At 55.2% G+C, this 17,638-nt stretch overlaps 1 protein-coding gene across 2 annotated transcripts; it reads right to left on the bottom strand.

Annotated features, from left to right (window-relative positions):
* Positions 1-7,592: 7,592 nt before the first annotated feature.
* Positions 7,593-14,249, bottom strand: SLC35C1 (solute carrier family 35 member C1). 2 transcript variants are annotated; one of them, XM_045290986.1, is made up of 3 exons: positions 14,173-14,249; positions 12,358-12,887; positions 7,593-9,366 (listed from the first exon to the last, which is right to left on the bottom strand). In XM_045290986.1, the coding sequence occupies exons 2-3, from the start codon at positions 12,854-12,856 to the stop codon at positions 8,807-8,809; spliced, it is 1,059 nt and encodes a 352-aa protein (XP_045146921.1). In that variant the 5' UTR covers positions 12,857-12,887; positions 14,173-14,249; the 3' UTR covers positions 7,593-8,806. The 2 variants fall into 2 exon arrangements, with proteins under 2 accessions (XP_045146921.1, XP_004708376.1); XM_004708319.2 differs by lacking the exon at positions 14,173-14,249 and having other exon boundaries at positions 12,358-13,322.
* Positions 14,250-17,638: the final 3,389 nt, after the last annotated feature.

The raw sequence follows: 17,638 nt of genomic DNA on the forward strand, positions 1-17,638 counted from the left end.
CCCCCGCTGAGCACTGAACCTCCAGCATTCGTGACACCAGAGGAACAACAGAGGAGTGGCAGCCGCCTGAGACAGGGTGGACCGTCCGAGCCCAGGCACAGCTGCGTGCCTTTGGGCAGGAGGCTGGCTTGTGGAGTGGGATGCCTTCAGGCTGAGGCTTCTGGCAGTGCCTGTATCGGCAGAGGTAAAGGGGCTTTGTCACATTGCCCAGACAGGCCAGAGCCGAGAGGTCCTGTGGATGAAAGGCCAAGGACAGAGAGGCCTGCTTTCGGGCAAGAGTCTGTCCTGCCTCAACAATTGTATCTGAGGGGAGGGGGGGGGCAGTAGGGGTGCTGGGGTAAAAGGGAGAGGATGTCAAGGAGTGCCTGTAGAAAAAGATTGTTTGGAAACAGAGTGTGGTAGCAATTGTACAATTCTAATGGAGACATGATTGAAATATGGAATGGTATGATAGATGTGTTAAATCCCAACTAAAATTTTTAAAAAAATTGTATCTGAGCATTTACAACCCATTAACATTCTTCATAAGTATTGTCATGAGTATTGTCTGTGAGTTCTGTGTAATCGTTGCATTGAACCCTGGAAACCAGCTGACAAGTAGAGTGTGCTGCGGGACTGACTGGTGGGGTCAGCAGCGGTAAGAAGGTTGGAGCGTGGAGGCATTTCTGACCCCCAAATGAGTCAGTTTGGGGGCAATCGATGTTGAGGGTGCTTTTCCTGCCCCCTTGTGAAGTGAGAGGAGGTCCAACATTGCCCCCCTCCCACATAGGTGCGTACACACACACACACACACCATTCGTTTTTATAGGAGTTGATTGTGCTTCACAGTAAAATGAGATCCTGGAGACCTTCAGGGTTCTCTGCTCATCTTTCTTTACCCTGAGATGCCGTTCACACCGAAGGCTGTAGAGTCTGACCTTCCAGTCAGCCCCACTTTCCACAAGCCAGGCTGCGTCATCTGTATACTGCAGGTTGTTCGTGAGTCTTCCTCCAATCCCAATACGTATTCTTCTTCATAGAGTCTAGATCCTCGGGTGATTTGCCCAGCCTACCGATTGAGTAAGTGTGGTGGACGGACACAGCCCTGACACACAGCTTTCCTGATGTTCAACCTTAGAGTAAGTATCCCTTTGCTTCATTCCGACGGCTGCCTCTTGGCCTATGTATAGGTTCCTCAGGAGCACAACTGAAATGTTTTGGAATTCCTATTCCTCCTCACAATGCTATCCATAATTCATTATGATTCACAAACTTACATGCATTTGCCTAGCCGGTGACACACAGAGAAACATCTTTCTGGTATTCTCTGCTCTCAGCCAAGGCCCATCTGATGCCAACCACGCTATCTCTTGTTCCACATCCTCTGATGAATCTGGCTTGAATCTGTGATCGTGTCCTATCAATGGACTGCTGCCACCATTTAAAAAATTATCTTCAGCGAAATGTTGTTACTTGCCGGTGCTGGTATTATTGCTCAATAATTTCTGCATTCTTTGGCATGGGCACAGAAACGCATGCAGGGGACTATGGGCACAATGTGATGATTGTCGAGAAGCCAAGGACTGCCAAGTGCTACAAGAAAGAAACTGACATGCCCATGCGGTTACATGTTGGGTGCTGTTAGAGTAATCCAGCCTCTAACAATTACGGGGTTCGGTCCAGAGGCACAACTGTCCAATGGTAATATATAAAGATTATAGTAAAGTCATAGAAGATAGGAGAGATAGGAGCGAAGATAAAACAGAGGGGTCAGACACATTTTATGGTAGCATGCTCACCCCCGGGATGGCCATGATCTCAGAAGCCAGGTCCGTGCAGAGAGAGGGAGGCGGAGAGGGAGAGTCTTTACTGTCTTGGAATATTTGTAGGTAGCCATAGACATGCATATTCGGTAGTTACATGCGTCACAAGGTGGTCAAGGTGGTCGGTAACCACAGTAGAGTCCCTGAGCGCACAGGTGAGGAAACCTAATGCCTGCATTGGGGGAAGGCATGATTGGGGATGGGTGCCGAGGCGGGAGGAGATAACAAGAATGTCTGATTCTACAGGGAGACAGAGTCAACCATGTGCTCATATGAAAGCAGCAGAGCTGTTAGGGGAGAATCTGTGGGAATGATATTTAAAGCAGGATCATGTACTTGGACTATATTACTAATTTGCCAAAGTGGAGGCTTTCCTACCGTGGAATACTAGTGTTCCAGATTCCCTCTGTTATACGTTTGGGAATATAGTTCTCGCTATATATCCCTTAGTGTTAGTTTCCCACGGGCTGCTAACCACACGGTCATCCGTTCAAAACCATCAGCTGCTCCACAGGAGAAAGACGGGGCTTTCCACTCATGTAAAGAGCCACCGCCTTGGAAACCCACAGGGGCAGCCCTGCCCTGTCCTCTAGTTATGAGTCGGCGGTGACTTGATGGCCCTGAGAGAGTTTGAAGAGACACCGAATTCCTGGTCTTCAAAGTTGAGAGGTCAACACTGAGACGCTGAACGGAGATAGGAGTGAGACAAAGAACGGAGGTTAAGAGTGCCTTTATTAGGGCAGGGAAAGAGCTCCCGGGAGGGAGGGGAGAGCAGAGAAAGAGACAGGGGCATCTTGAGCGCCTGGGTGGATTCGGAGACCCAACGAGGTAGGTCAGGGAAATCGTGCCTGTTGGTGGGGCAGTGGGATACTTGTAGGATTTGGGTCAGGGAGATATGCAAATGAGGTGAAGCGAGCTGCGGGTGCTTGTGCCAATCAGAAGGGAGGCTTCCCGGTGCTGCAGCTGCAGGGTCTGAGTCCCTCACAGACCAGCTTCTTGGAATGTGGGGGATGGACCCTGCCCAGAGAGATAAGCTCCTTGGAATGTTGGAGGCAGGGACTGCAAAGTCCAGCAGATCACTGGTCATTCTGAGAAGCTGGGGGAAGGGGCTGCATGGTCCGCCCTGGCCCAAACTAAGGTTACCTACTCAATGGTGGCTGTGTTATGGTCAACTCCCGTTGTCATCCGGTCAGCACTGAGTTATAGTGACCCTACAGCACTGGGTGGAACTGCTCTGCTCCCTTAGATTTCCAGCAACAATCCAGCGTGTGTGGGAAACTAACACTGAGGGAACTATGACGAGGACTATATTCCCTAACTTGTAACAGAGGGAATCTGGAAAGCTGGTATGCCATGGTAGGAAAGCCTCCACTTTGGTAAGTGAGACATAAAGTCCAAGGACATGGTCCTGCTTTAAATATCATTCCCACAGATTCTCCCCTAACAGCTCTGCTGCCTTACAGTGAGCACACGGTTGATTCTGTCTCCCTACAGAAGCAGACCTTCTTTTTTGTTCTCTGTCTTCTCGCTGGTCATCCAACTGCGCTCATACCTTCCTCCAATAGCTGATGGGCTGGGGGTGGATCCAAAACGTTTGCCAGAGCTTGAATTTTTGTCTTGGCTACATTAATATTGTCATTATTTTTGCCCTGACAGCTTTCAGTGTATAGAAAATAACGATGTTGCCCCTGTAGCTCTTTTGAATTTAACACATAAAGCACAAGGGGGAATTGTGGGATGCAAAAAAGTTTTTCCCCAGGTTGTTTCCCATATTGCATACCCAGCCTAGGACCTCCTTGGGAGCGCTTTGTGAGGTCAGCCGCTTAGAGGTGGTCTCCCTGAGGGCATCAGCCAGGTAGCGCAATCAGACACGAGTCTGTCCCACTGTAGTGGGGCCCGCACCCTGCTGATGAGGATAGTGAAGGAGAGCCCAGAAGCAAGGTCAAGCCAACTCAAGGAGGACCCAGGTTAGGCTGCCAGCTTGAATCTAGGATCCGTCCATCTTGTCGCATGCGTACCCCTGGTCCCTCCCCTTCCTATTGCCTGTACACCCCTAGCCGTCCCCTCCCATTGCTGGTATTGCCTGTGGTACAACCCCTTCCTGTTACCATGTGGTTACCTGTCATCAGGGGAGATCACATGCCCCTTAAATGTATATAAGCCTTGGTTAGAAATATATTCCCTAAAAAACATAAAATAAAAGAAAGAGAGAAATATATTCCCTCCTCTCACTCTCTCTGCGCAGACTTGGCTGCTGAGATCATGGCCGCCCTAGAGGTGAGAATGCTCTTATGAAATGTGTCCAACTCATTTATTTTATCCTATCTCTCTTACCACCCATGATTTTACTATCATCTTGATATATTATCGCCAGACAGTTGTGCCTATGGACCGAGCCCCGTGATTGCTAGAGGCTGGGTTATTTTGACAAACTTGTAACCTCTGTGCCACCAGGGTCTCTTCCCCCTCCCCACCCTTCCCCCAGAACTCCTCTCTGTTGTTGGAAAGTTAAAATGGACAAGGAAGTTCCAGGCTTCATTTCCACCTTTTGTTCAGGAAGTAGGAGTCACACCTGGCCATCCAAGTACTTCCATCCAATTGTCCAAACCTCCTCCCCATACCTCCCTGGGACAGGTGCCATTGACATATTTCCAGCTCAAAGGAACAGAGCAATGATTCGGGAGCTCACGTTTATTGTGTGAAGAGAAGATCCGGACCCCACTTCAGGATGGCAGAGGGCTCTGGAGTCTTTGAAGGGCACTCCTTTCCACCCTGAGGTCACCGGTCCTGAGTCACCGTGGAGGACAGTTGGATGGAGGTGAGGGGCATAGGGACATGAGAAACCCTTAGGGTGGATCTGGACCAGAAGCCACTGAAAGCCGTGTTCAGGGCTCCCTTTTTGGGCTGTGGTAGCACTAAGTACCTATGTGCTATAACCCCAAACAAACAAACTTAAAAACCATGCTCACTGCCATCGAGTCAATGCTGGCTCATAGGGGCCCTATAGGACGGGGCAGAACTGTCCCTGTGAGCTTCTGAGCCTGTCACTCTTTGCAGCAGGAGAAAGCCTCGTCTTTCTCCTTTGGAAGGGCTAGTGGTTTCCAGCGGTTGGTTTTCGGCTAGCAGCTCCAGGCCTTCCTCTGTGTCTCCTTTATTTTCTTTTCATTTCCCTTACCACAATCGTTCACCTGTTTTTAATGTCTGGCCCACTGTGAACTTCCCTACTATGTGGTGCATAGTTGGCACTCAGTAAAGAGATTCTTGTTTTAGTGTCGATAATAACAATTAGTGCGCAGTCTCCAGGTACTGTCCTGAAAATGCTGTATGTATTCACCCTCACCAGTGCCCATTTCTCAGGTGCAAACAGTGAGATCCAGATCCTGCTGAAGCCAGGTAGCTTCTAAGAAGTAGAAGGTCTACCGATTCCTGTTCAAATGCTCTTTTAAGGCCGAAGTGACAGACGTGCCTTCTGAAGAAAGTGTGTCACAGTGCTGACCAGGTCACTGTTGCTCTAGTCTCTCATCTCGCCTCAACTGCCAGCGGGACAGTCTGAGCTCTCAGGGGAAAAGGAGTGTCCCTTCTGACTACTGCAGGGTGCATGCATTTCTGGAGGGGGTCTGGGGCTCTTAAAGCACCATAGAGAGGAGTTGGGGGTGGCATCGGGGAGAGTGTGGGTGGTGCCACTGAGTGGCTGGGATGTTGGAGGACTGGCTCCAGGCTGTTCCCCAGCCTTCAGCTGCATCAGAATTGACAGTGGACAGTGCATTCCAGCCCATCGGCACACGTGTGTGTGTGTGTGTGTGTGTGTGTGGTGTTACTGTTGTTTTTCTTGCATGGTCTCCTCTGCCCCGCCTTAAAGTTAATAAATTAGTCTGGGATTTGAGATGAGGCTAAGCATTTTTATGTCTGCATTGGAATTTTTTTTTTTTTAAGAGAAATGATTAGGTTTCTTTAAAATCTTGCCCAAGGAAGTGCAAATCATATCAAGAAAGCGGCCCATTTCCGTTGGTACAAAGGGCGTCCATTCTCCGTGTAAGGGGTCTTGCAGTGGCATCAAGACCCTCCGTGCCGCAGCCCCCGTTCTCTGACCTTCACGCCCCAGAAACCGGCCTGCTCCAGTTCAGCCTTGTTCTCCGGCCTGTGTCCTTCCTGCTTTCTTGGAGGCCCACTGATACTCCACAACGTGGCCTTCGATCCTCGGGGTCTCTAAGGCAATACGTTACTATTCCCCCCATTGTATCCCATGCAGGGTCTTAGTTGCACGTGAGCCCTGGAAGCACGTTGAAACTTCTCATTGATCCCTCCTGCCACGGTGCCAGGACCCTGGTGGCATGGCGGTTACACGTCAGGCTGCGAACCACCATCAGGTGTTTCGGGGACTCACGGGGCAGTTCTGCCCTGTCCTGCAGTGAGTCGGCATCCACTCCATGGCGGCATGCTTTTCTTTTTAAAAACCACAGTGCCGGGAGGCCTGGTGGCGGAGTGGGTTAAACGCCTGGCTGTAAATGGCAAGGTTGATGTTTCAAACCCACCAGCTGCTCAGTGGGGAGAGAGATGAGGCTTCTGCCCCCAACGGAGTGGTTCTGCGTGCTGTCCTGTAATGTTGCAATTGACTCAGCGGCAGCCGGCAAAGACCCCTGTCTGGCACACAAGAGGGGCTCAAAAATGCCAGGTATGGGTAAGGACACTGCGGTTAAGGACCCGCCTTCTGAAGGCAAAGGTTGGGGTTTGAATCCTAGTGCTACCCTGTGTGTCTGTCCTGCAAGCCAGTCTCCTCGGGCTCAGTGTCCTCATCTGTCAGGTGGGCATCGGCAAGGGCGCCCACTCCTGGTTGTGAACACGATTGACAATCCTGGCACAATCATGAAGGGCTCAGTAGTTTGTGGCTTACAGCAAGCACCCAGGAAATGGCCCCTTACCCACAACGAACTCTGACTTCCATCTGGGAATTTCATCCCAGAGTAGAACGGCTCCAAAGCTTCCCAAGACTCCACATGAAGCAGATCATGCTCCCTCGGAGTGGCTGGTGGGTTTGAACTGCTGACCTTTGGGACACTAGTTGTGTACGGAATCCCTGCGCCACCAGCTGCTCCAGTCAATGGCAGTGCTACTAAGCTGGAAGAGTCTCTGGGGAAGCAACAGTTAACATGCTCCACAGCTAATGGGAAGGCTGGAGGTTCAAGTCCAGACAGAGGGGCCTCAGAAGAAAGTCCTGGTGACCTCCTTGTCCAAAGACGGTCATTAAAGACCCCTTGGATGACATTCCCCCTCCAAGAAACCCCCCGAACCGTATGGGTGGATCCCAAGTCCTAGACCCTGTGACCTTTCAGCCTTCAACAGGACTCGATAGTGACTCGGTGCAGCATCTGTCTTGAGCGTTTGGGCCACGGAGCACAGGCGAGAGGAGTTTCATCACGGTGGGGAAATCGTGAGGAAGGACGTCACCAAAGCCACTACTCCGTACATGCAGAAACCGTGTGTGTGCTTTCAACCAGAGGGGGTACAAAGCTCCCTGGAACAGAGCTACCAGGAGGGGCAATAAGACTGTGCGCCAACTGGGAGATTGGGAACCTGAGGGAGTGTCTCAGGAAGGAAGCCTCCGGGCCTGGCCCCACGCATATAGCCTTCCCCTGAGGGAGAAGCTGTAGGGAGGGCTGCCTGGGAAGCCTCCCCTCTGCAGAACCTGAGCTTGGTGAAGGCAGGGGTGAGTCTCCCTGCCCGTTGGCCTCTCCATAGGGCCTCCCACTCACCCTCCCCTTCCGCTCTGAGCACTCACTTCTCACACAGGACGTGTACGCTGGCTCTTTAATCTTATGATTCATTAAATCACAAGTAGTTCTGGGTGCGCGCCCCACCATCTTCATTAGAAATCATGTGGGATTGTGAGGAGACCTGGGGGTGGGGTGGGGTTGGGGGCAAGGGGAGAAGGCCCGCTCTCCCCTACAGAGACTAAAAACATCAGAAATCACCCCCAGGAGACAGGGGTACACACTGGCAGGGCCTGAGCATCCCAGGAGGGGCAGGGGGGCGCTGCCCTAAGACCTGGTCTGGGTGGGCTGACAAGCAGGTTCTAGACCCGAGCCTCTTGGAAGAATGAGAATGCTCAGCTAGCAGAGCTACTGAACTTGATCTGCAGCCGTCACGTAGCTGATGGCACAGCCGAACAGGTTGCCCCGCTCAGGCTGCTCCCCACCTCCCCCATCCCAGGACCTGGGGGTACCCTGGGCCAGACCCAGCTGAGGAGGGGGACCTTGGGTGCCATCAGCTCCCCCTGGTGAGGAAGGCTTTGGGGGAGGACAGAGCTTTGAGGGAGTGGGCAGGGGTGCTCCCAGCGCCAGGACCAGAAGGCAAGTCACCCCAGCCAGGCAGCTGTACACAAGCCGGGGGTATGGGGTGTACGCAGTCGAAGACAGGGCCCTTTCCCAGGATCCATGCCATTCCCAGTAGCCCCTGCGTGCACCAGGCCAGTCACAGAGCACCTGCCCAATCGCTCCCTCAGAAGGGAGGGCCAGTGGGGAGTTCAAGGCCCTATTGCCTGCTCAGGGCCTGTGGAGATTCCCCAGCAGCGGTGTGTGGTGGGGCCATGTCCCCGGCTCCTGGGAATCAGGGAGGACGTCATGGCTTCCTCAATACTGTCCCTGAAACGCCGCAGGCCACTCCAACGCTAGGAGTGGTGTGTAGGTAGATGGGCCCTGGGAGAAGGGCAGGCAGAGCGGCAGCTCCCCTCCTCCCTTCCGGAATGGGGGGGAGGTTTCCCTCCTTTCTGGGGGAGGGCACAAACCCACAGCCAGGTGAGGGGGTAAGGGCTTTGGCAACTTCCTGCCGCTGCCATCCCTTGAGATCCGGGTTCCTCTTCCACCTCCATCCCTCGTCAGGTCAGGTCTGCAGTTAATCCCCTTCCTGCTGCTGGCTCTCTCTCGGGGCTCAGAGACAGCCTCCATCGCTGTGCCCGCCCCACCACACGTTCTCCAGGAGGTGGACTGTCCCAGGGGGCCGAGAGGTGCTCACACCCCCAGGAGGCTCTTCTCATCCTCCTTGGGGCTGGGCTCCTCCTGCACCTTCTTCATCTCCCAGCCCCTGACCCAGGTGTAGGCCCACGAGCCACCCAGGACCATCATGTTGCTTGCCCACCAGAGGAAGCTCTTGATCTCTTCGTAGTAGAGCACGGCCAGCACCGTCTGGGCGCAGGCCTTGGCCGTGCCGGACACGTTGTGGGTCAGGGGGCTGGTGAACTTGATCTGCAGCCCTGTCACGTAGCCGATGGCGAAGCCGAACAGGCCCCCCAGCGTCATCATGCCCCAGAAGTGGGCGCTGCCCAGGTGGGTGAAGCTGCAGAGGGCCTGCAGCTCGCCCAGCAGCAGCAGCAGGGGCAGGAAGAGCACGCAGGCGTTGGCGTTGTTGTAGAAGGTCAGGCGCCAGATGCTGCCATCCACCACCGGGAGCACCTTCTTGGTATAGATGGCGTTGAGCGAGACGCACAGGCTGGCCAACACACCAAAGAGGGTGCCCGTCCAGGACAGGGTCCCCTCTGCCCCCTCCTGGTCCACGCCAAGCCAGAAGCCACCTGCAGCGGGGAGAAGAGGGAGGAGGAAAGACAGCTACTGGCGGTGCAAGGCTGCCTGGGAGCCCCACCCTCCCCAGCCTCCTCCTCGGACTCTGTCCAAAGTGTCTTCGGTATGCTGAGGGTGCTGGTATAGCGGGTTATATGCTGGCCTAATAATCACAAGGTCTGCAGTTCAAAACCACCTGTTCCTTTCATTTCCCAGTCCCGTATTCCATTACAATGGTGGCAAGATCCCTAAGCCAGCACAGCGTGCGTGAGAGCCCACAGCTGCTGGCCTGGGGCCTCGGCAAAGTGCCAGTGGAGCTGAGTTCTGAGGGGTGAGTCCCGATTAGGAGATAAGGTGACCTTGGGCAACCGACTTCAGGTTTCCCAGCCCCGACTTCGTCTTCCATAACGTGGGAGCAAACAGTGGGGAGCAACAGCAGGGAGTTATTGGTGGCCTGAAGTTTCGGACAGTCACTCTTTCTGAGACTTCTATGCTCAGGCCTCCTCCTTGTTAGAGAGCTTGCCTGCCCACAAGTCTGTACTCCTCAGCCCGCAACTCCAGGCTCTGTCCCAGAGGTACCCGGCAGGTCTCCAAATCCTGGGGCTTAGTGGACTTGTTCATTTCCTGCAGCAGAACCCCCACTGCTTTCTGCCTTCTTCTGAACAAAGCCCACCTCCTCCAGGGGAGACCTTTCCTGATACCCTAGCACCTGGGTCTCTTCGCCACCTCTGACTACTGCATTTCCCAGCCCGGCCCACCCTGAGCTGCGAGGTACCTGCTAGGTCTCCTTGTGTGGACCCCACACTGCCAGGGGCTGTGTGGTCAGGGAGCACATGGGGTGGTGGGAACAGCACCGTCTTTGGTGCGAGATTTTAGCATTACCATTCAAAATCCGAGTGACCTGGTCACCGTCCTGAAATGGGCCTAGGTGCTCAGGACCATGGGCTTAGGGGACACTAAGGTCAATTGGTGGAACACAGTCTCCAAAGACAATGTCCTACATCCTGCTTTCGTGAGTCATGATGGGGTCTTAAAAGCTCACGAGCAGCCACGGAAGGTGCAGCCATCGGTCCCTCCTCGTCCAGAGGAAAGAGGAGTTTTGAAAATCAAAGACACAGGAAACAATTAGTCCAACGGCTTCATGGACCCTTCGGACATCAGTTTGGATGACCTTGAGATCAGAAGAACTAGATGGTGCCCGGCTCTGAGAAGGATCGCATTAGAAGGTCCTGAATAGGGCAGGAGAAGAACAGAGTCCAAACCTGGCTTGTTCTCAGCTATCAATTATTTGTGGAGTGGATAAAGGGACGTGTGGAGGTTGTTAAGAAACATTATAAACACAAGGTACTGTGGTGGCTTCTGAGCTGCCACGATGCTGGAAGCTCTGTCACTAGTATAGCAAATACCAGCAGGTGGATGGGTAGGGTTCAGTGGAGCTCCCAGACTCAGGGAGACTAGGAAGAAAGGCCTGGTGACCACCGTCTGAAAATCAGCCAGCGCAGACCCTAGCAATGACAACAGATTGTCTGGAACAGTGGGTTGGAAGATGAGTCCCCGTGGTTGGTGACACTCGGACCACACAGTGGCTGCTGCAACAACCAGTGGACTCGAGCAAACCACTGATTGTGAGGATGAAGCAGGACAGGCTGGGGACGGCTCTGTTCTATTGTACATGGGCTTGTTGGCTCTGAAGGCGGCGGGCAGTTTTAAGAGGACGAGGCGCTACTACCCTGAGCACTCAGGCCACTCCTTCCTAGCGGGCTGTAGCCTGGCTCCCCTATTCAGCCTAGCAGTCCGGCTGCTGCTACCTTGTGATCAGAGGAGACTGATGAACAATGAGCCCTCACTGCTCTAGAGGGGCTCTGGGCCAGGAGCCGGGAAAGGTGACCTGTGATACCAGGGGTAGCAGGGGGAGAGGCCTGTAGGCCGCATGTGCCAGAGCACCGGGCAGTGGGGCCATCGGCCTCCTTGGCCCCCTGCCCCACCGGGTTCTCTGAAGCTATCGCACCCTCTCCTCTGATTACTTTTTAGGCTTGGGCCCCGTTTTTCCTAGTGACTGCACCTTCATGCCCATAAATGCTCCTACCCAGAGGGGTCTCAGCAGGACTGAGTGGACATCCCTGGGGACCTGGGGAGAGCGGGGAAATGGGGGAGAGTCCACCCTGGCTCTCCTGAGGGAAGGGGAATAGGGGTGGGGGGGTGAGTGGGCAAGAGATGTGTTCTGCCTCAGTATTAAGGCAGATCCTCTCCCAGCAGAATGCTTTGTAGTCCAGGTAGCAGGGAGGGGCCTCTCACAACCCTGGCCTGAGGCCCCAAGGCACCAACTCCCCTGCACCAAGGTAAACCTGAACAGTCACCTGAAGACGCGCTTGGACAAAGGAAGTGACAGAGGCATCCAGGGGGCCAGGGCTGCTGGGGCTCCCAACCCAGAAACATGCCCAACCAAATGGTCTGCCCTGACCCTGACGGAAGTGGTCTGGAATGTGTAGGCACTACCCTGATCCTGGAAGAACGGAGGGTGTATGCATCAAAAGTCACCCAGTCCTCTGGAAAGAGCCCTGGGTGTGAGTCAGCGCACATGGGCTCTTGAGAGGTTCATACAGGAGCCAGGCAGCTGGAGTTCGGATCCCAGTCCTGCCGCTGGTGAGCTGTCTGACCTTGAACACGTTTTGAACCTCTCTGGGTCTTGGCTTTCCTTCTGTCCAGTGTGGGTTACAATCACAGGCCTGGAAGAGGGTTCGCTGCATTCACGTGGAGGAAAGGCACTGCGATCCGAGCCTGGCACCCCGTTAGCACTCAACCCGTGAGTGGCTTTGCTACTGCTGTTACTGTTGTTATTATTGCAAAGTGACTTTAGGCAAATTATTTGATCTTCCTAGACCCCAGGCTCTCCCTTCCTGTGACTGTGCCACCATTGGAGCTGGGGCGGATACAGCCCAAAGATCTTAGACGGGTTGGTCTGCGAGGTGCCAGCCCCCATGCCCACCCCTCCCGGCGGGGCTCACCGATGATGATACCGCAGGTGAGCAGGGCATAGAAGGAGGTGGTCTGCTTGAGCAGGAGGTAGGAGAGCAGCACGTTGAACACGGTGGTGAGGGAGCGGCCCACGTTGTAGAAAGCCACCCCGACGTGCTTGAGACAGAGGTTATTGAAGGTGATCATGCCGATGAACACCACCGAGAGGGGCAGGATGCTGCGGGCCACCCGCAGGTCCAGGCGCAGGGAGGGGAAGTCCACAGAGCCCGGGCAGCAGGCGGCCAGGGTGCTGAGGCCCTTGCACAGCAGGGCGGTGACCAGGCACTGGTAGAAGGTGACGAAGATAGGGGTGTCCAGTCGCAGGGAGGGGCTGTCCAACAGGTACTTGTTCAGGAACACCATGGAGATGGAGGTGACCCAGTACAGAGAGACCACCAGGGCGATCTGCAGCGCACGCAGCAGAAAGGGCTTCTCCTCGCTGGTCCCCGCCTCTCCGGCTCCGGGCTCCGTGGTCCCCATCAGTGCCATGTGCAGGATCCTGGACCGCTTCAGGGGCGCCCTATTCATGGTGGCAGAAGAGCCGGGTCACTCCACTGCCCTGCTTTCGGTAGGCCTCAACCGTCAGTCACATGCGGGTGGCATCGACACCCCCCTTCAGCTTTGGCGTGAGCCCAACTGTCCAGTCCCACACAACTGCTTCCACCCTGGGCGGGGCTCATGAAACCCGGTACAGGGAAGTAGTGGGGCCAGGCGGAGGTGGTGGGGGCAGGGCAGGGTGAGCAAGAGGGGAGAAGGGGCTAGGGCCCTGCACAGAGGGGGCACGAGAAAAGGCGATGGGGCAGGGAAAGGGCTAGAGGTAGGCGATGGGAAAAAAGGAGAGGACAGTGGGTCTGGGTGCAGAGAGATTGCCGGGAAGAGGGAGGGCGTGCAGGGAGCTGAATGGAGGGAGGGTGTGAAGGGCGCAGGAAGGAAGGGTGCGGGGTGCATGGGGGGTGGGGGGAGATCAGAGGAGCCCAGGACCGGGGCCTGGAAAACGCGGGACAGGCCGGCGAACGGCCACGCTGCGCCTGCTCAACCCTAGAGCCTCCGGGCGTCGGAGGCCACCGCCCGCGGCAGGGCGGGCCCAAGACTGGTTTCCGGACACGCCCCCGCCCCTTAAAGGGACCGCACTCCCCCGCGGCACTCTTAAAGCCACAGCTCTGGAACAAACGGAACTGGGGGTGGATGCGCGCGCGGGGCTCCCACCCCGCACTGAGCCGGACGCGCTCCCCGCCGACGGCCGTGGGGGCACCTGAGTTGCCGCAGAAGGCTTCTCGGCAGGCTTAAGGCTCGCTCTCCTTGAAAGGGATCTACCCGCTTCCCGCCCCCTCCCCCCCAGCTTGTTCTTCTCCAGAACCTGAGTCCCCCACTCGGCTTAGAGGCCGGTCCACCCGGCCAGACCGCGCCCCTAGAGCCTCGGGCACCGCCTCCGCGCCCCTCCGCTCTCAGCGATCCCCTCGAGCCTCCAGACTCTCCATCCAGCCCAGCCATCTTCCAGAACTTCGTGGCAGTCTCCGACCCCCATTTTCGCCGCCCCTCCCGCCAGTCTCCTAAGCTCCAGCCTAGACCCTGGCTAACGTTCCCTGGTTGCACGACCCCCTGACCCCCAAGCCGAGACCCTCCCAGTCCCCCAGATCCGAGCTCCCAGAGTTTCAATGGCGTATCCCTCTGCAGCGCCCCCTCCCCCACCCCGACTCCATCCATCACCTTCCCACGCCATTGCCCCTCCGAACCCCGCCGGGACCCACCGCACGTCCGGGCCCCAGCGCCCACGCTCCGGGGCTGCAAAGCGACCCCGCGCTCACCTCTTCCTCTGCGCTGGCTGTCCCCGCACCAGCCGGCGCTACACCTGCTGCCTCCGCTCCTGGGGGCCACGCCCAGACAGAAGACTTCCTGCTCCCGCGCTGGTGCCACGCCAGGCGCGCCAGCCCGCTCCCCCTTGGGGGCGTGGGGTGGTAGCTGGGCGACCCCAGCCCCGGCCCGGCCTCGGTTCCAGGTTATCCCTCGGGTCCTGGACCCAGCCACCCTCCTTCTAAAGCCAACCCGCGCGTCCTTCCGCACCCCGACCCGCCAGGGATCCGTTCCTCCCCAGTTACCGCAGCTTGCACGTCCCGGGGCCCGGCTGCATCCCCGGCACCGCGCGTGCACTCGGACTGCGACTCCCGAATTGCACGCGCAGAAGGGCCGGGATTCCTCCCACCCGCCAGGAGGGCAGGGTTCCCCGGCCCCCGCCCCGCGCTGGCCGGAGCTGGGGGAGTTGGCCACCAGCAGAGTTCTGGGTTCCTGCTCTGAGCTATCTTCGGTGCCAGCTCGCGCCCCAAACTTGGGCGGGCCGCTTCTCTTGGGGTCTGAGATCTAGTTACTGAGAAACCTTGGGGCGGTAGGGGGAGGGGTGGGCTCGGACTGTAAATATTAGCGGGACGTAACCTCCTTTCTCAAAAATGGTTAGTGTGGTTGAAAGTAAGAGCCCCCGAGTGGCGCAAGCAGTTAAGTGTCTATACTAATGGCTTGAACCCACCCCTGGTAGAAGCCCTGGTGGACCTGCCATGTAAGCACTGGACTGCTAACTCCAAGGCGGGTGGTAGTGGTGTTTGCTGGGGTGGGGGTGGGGGTGTTTCAAACCTACCAACAGCTTTGCAGGAGAAAAAAAAAATCAAACTCATTGCCAAGAGGGTCTTCCTCTTGTTTAGCGCCCCTCCACTTCACCAAGCATGACATCCTTCTCTCAGGACTGGTCTCTCCTGACAGTAGGTCCAAAGTGGGTTAGATGAAGTCTCCTGTCCTTGCCTCTAAGGAGCACTCTGGCCTGCACTTCTTCCAAGACAGACGGGGTTGTCCCTTTAACAGTCCTGGTACTTTCCCCATTCTCCTCCAGCTCCACAATTTGCATGCACCCATTCCTTGGTGGTCTTCCTTAGTCCATGTTCAACTTTCACAAGTCCAACCAAATTTTACTCTTTCTGGGAGTAGAAAGCCCTGTCTTTCTCCCAAGGAGTGGCTGGTGGGCTTGAACAGCTGACCTTGTGGTGAGAAGCTCAACGCATATAACTCAACTATGCCACCAGGGCTTGCTTCCAGAACGACTTGCAGCCTCGGAAAAGCTCCGAGTTAGACTTGACAGTGGGTGGGTTTTAATATACTGGTAGGAGCCCCTGGATGGCTTAGGAACAAAGGCCTGGGGGTCTACTTACAAACAACAACAACAAAAACAACAAAACCTGCATTAAAAATCTCAGGGACCCAGCTCCACTCTGAAACACACGGGGTCACCAGGAGGGCTGATGTGAAACCGGCAAGGTGTATTCCAAGCTGTTGTTGTTGGTAGGTGCCATCTAGTCGGTTCTGACCCACAGCAACCCTGTGCACAGCAGAAGGAAGCCCTGCTTGCCCCTGTGCCAGCCTCACAATTACGCCTCTTGTCAGAGCCCCTTATTGCGGCCCCTGTGCCAATCCGTCTCGTTGACAGCCTTCCTCTTTTTTGGGTGCCTCTCCACTCTATCAAGCAGGCCGTCCTTCTGCAGGAACTGATGTCTTCTGACAACATGTCCAACAGATGTCTAGAGTCCGGTGGCAGCGTTACTAACACCGCAGCAGACATTTCTTCTGTTTACAGGGCTTACTCTGCCCATCTTCCCAGAGCATCCGGACTGAATGACGTCAGCCTGCTGACGCTGGCGCCCACCCATTGGACTTATTCGAACCAGAAAAGAAGCCTGGGATTCATGTCTACAAAAATTTATAGATGGCCCAAAGACGTAAATACCGGAGAACATCCTCTAATCTCTCCCCTGCTTCTGACCTCTGCTTGCTACCGGAGAGCCTGGCTCTCTCCTGCCGGGAGCTCTTTCTCTGAAGATTCCTGCAGCTGTGGCACCAGAGCTGTTTAACTCTTTCCTCCCCAAACTCTGTTGTAGTTCGTTAGTGGGTCTGTATTAAACCTAATTTTCTCTTTATGTAATAAACCTAATGTTCTCTTTATGTAATCGCAGCTCTTGTGGTCTCTGGCGTTAGACAAAGGGCCAGCTCTAACCTTTCTTTAAGGGGCTATCCTACCCCCCTTTCACCTCATGTCCTTTGATATCCTGTTCCCTACAAACCTCACCTCCCTCACTAAATCTGTTCATTACAGATCTTGCTCTGTCTCTTGTCTCTGAAAGACCTACCAGTGTGTAAGAGGGACCCTTTCTATCCTCGCCTCTACGGAGCACTCTGGCCGCACCTCTGGTAGCGGTCAGTGGTGTGTTCAATAGTCTTCTCTAGCATTACATTCCGTTCAAATGTATCTGTTCTTCCACCTTCCTTATTCGGTGCCCAACGTTCACATGCATATGAAGCAATTGACCATACCACGGCTTGGGTCAGGCACACCTTAGTCCTCAAAGTAGTATCCTTGCCTTTCAGTGTGTCCTCTGAAGGCCCGAGAGCCCATCTCGATCTCCGACAAGGTTCTGCTTCCATTCACTAGGTTTTCGGTATCTGATAAGGTTTCCAAACTATGCATAAGGGTTTTGGTGGCTCCTCTCTCCTAAATGGGGAGCAGAGTCCTCATTGTTGGCTCTTAGTCTGGAAGTTCCGCCAAAACCTGTTCACTTTGGGGGACCCTGCTGGCATTTGAAAGACCAGTGACATAGCTTCCAGCAACACACAAGCCACCACACTATGATCAATTGACAGACACGTGGTGGCATTTTATCACCTGGCTCCATTTACCACAGCCCTTGGAGGGTCATGGCAAATGTTAAGTGCCAAAGCACATAGAATTCTCTAGCACAAACTCTCCCCCTGGCTCTGGACTGCTCACCTAGGTTCCTTCTTCCTTGCTACAGGCCGGCTGGTGCAGAGGGCAGAGATGTGAGGGACTGGGCTGGTTTCTTGGTCTTGGAATCTTTGTGCAGGGCCCAACCCAGAGGGACAGCTCTACTCTGTCTTACATGATCACTGAGTCAGAATTGCCTGGGGGCTTGGGGCTTGCTGGGTGGCCTGAGTTCCTGGGCCAAGCTTGGAAAGTTGTGAGCTTATTATAGAAAGAGCTATGCTTGCCTGCCCAAGAGCCTTCTCTCATAGCTCTACTGTTTCTGTCTCCAACATCCGGGTGATTCAAGGACAAACAGGACTGACTTGTCCCTGTGTGGCCCAGGTTATCTGGAAGGTAACAGGAGATGATTCACTTGAAGAATGTGCTGCCACCTTGTGCCCAGAGGGGAGGGACACTACAGGCCAGGCACTAGAGGGGAGGGGAGCAGCCTGGCATCTGTCCCCACTGGTGTAGAG

The sequence above is a fragment of the Echinops telfairi genome, unplaced genomic scaffold (assembly GCF_000313985.2).
Source record: "Echinops telfairi isolate 266 unplaced genomic scaffold, ASM31398v2 ScPeMD7_60;HRSCAF=208, whole genome shotgun sequence".
Taxonomy (NCBI): domain Eukaryota; kingdom Metazoa; phylum Chordata; class Mammalia; order Afrosoricida; family Tenrecidae; genus Echinops; species Echinops telfairi.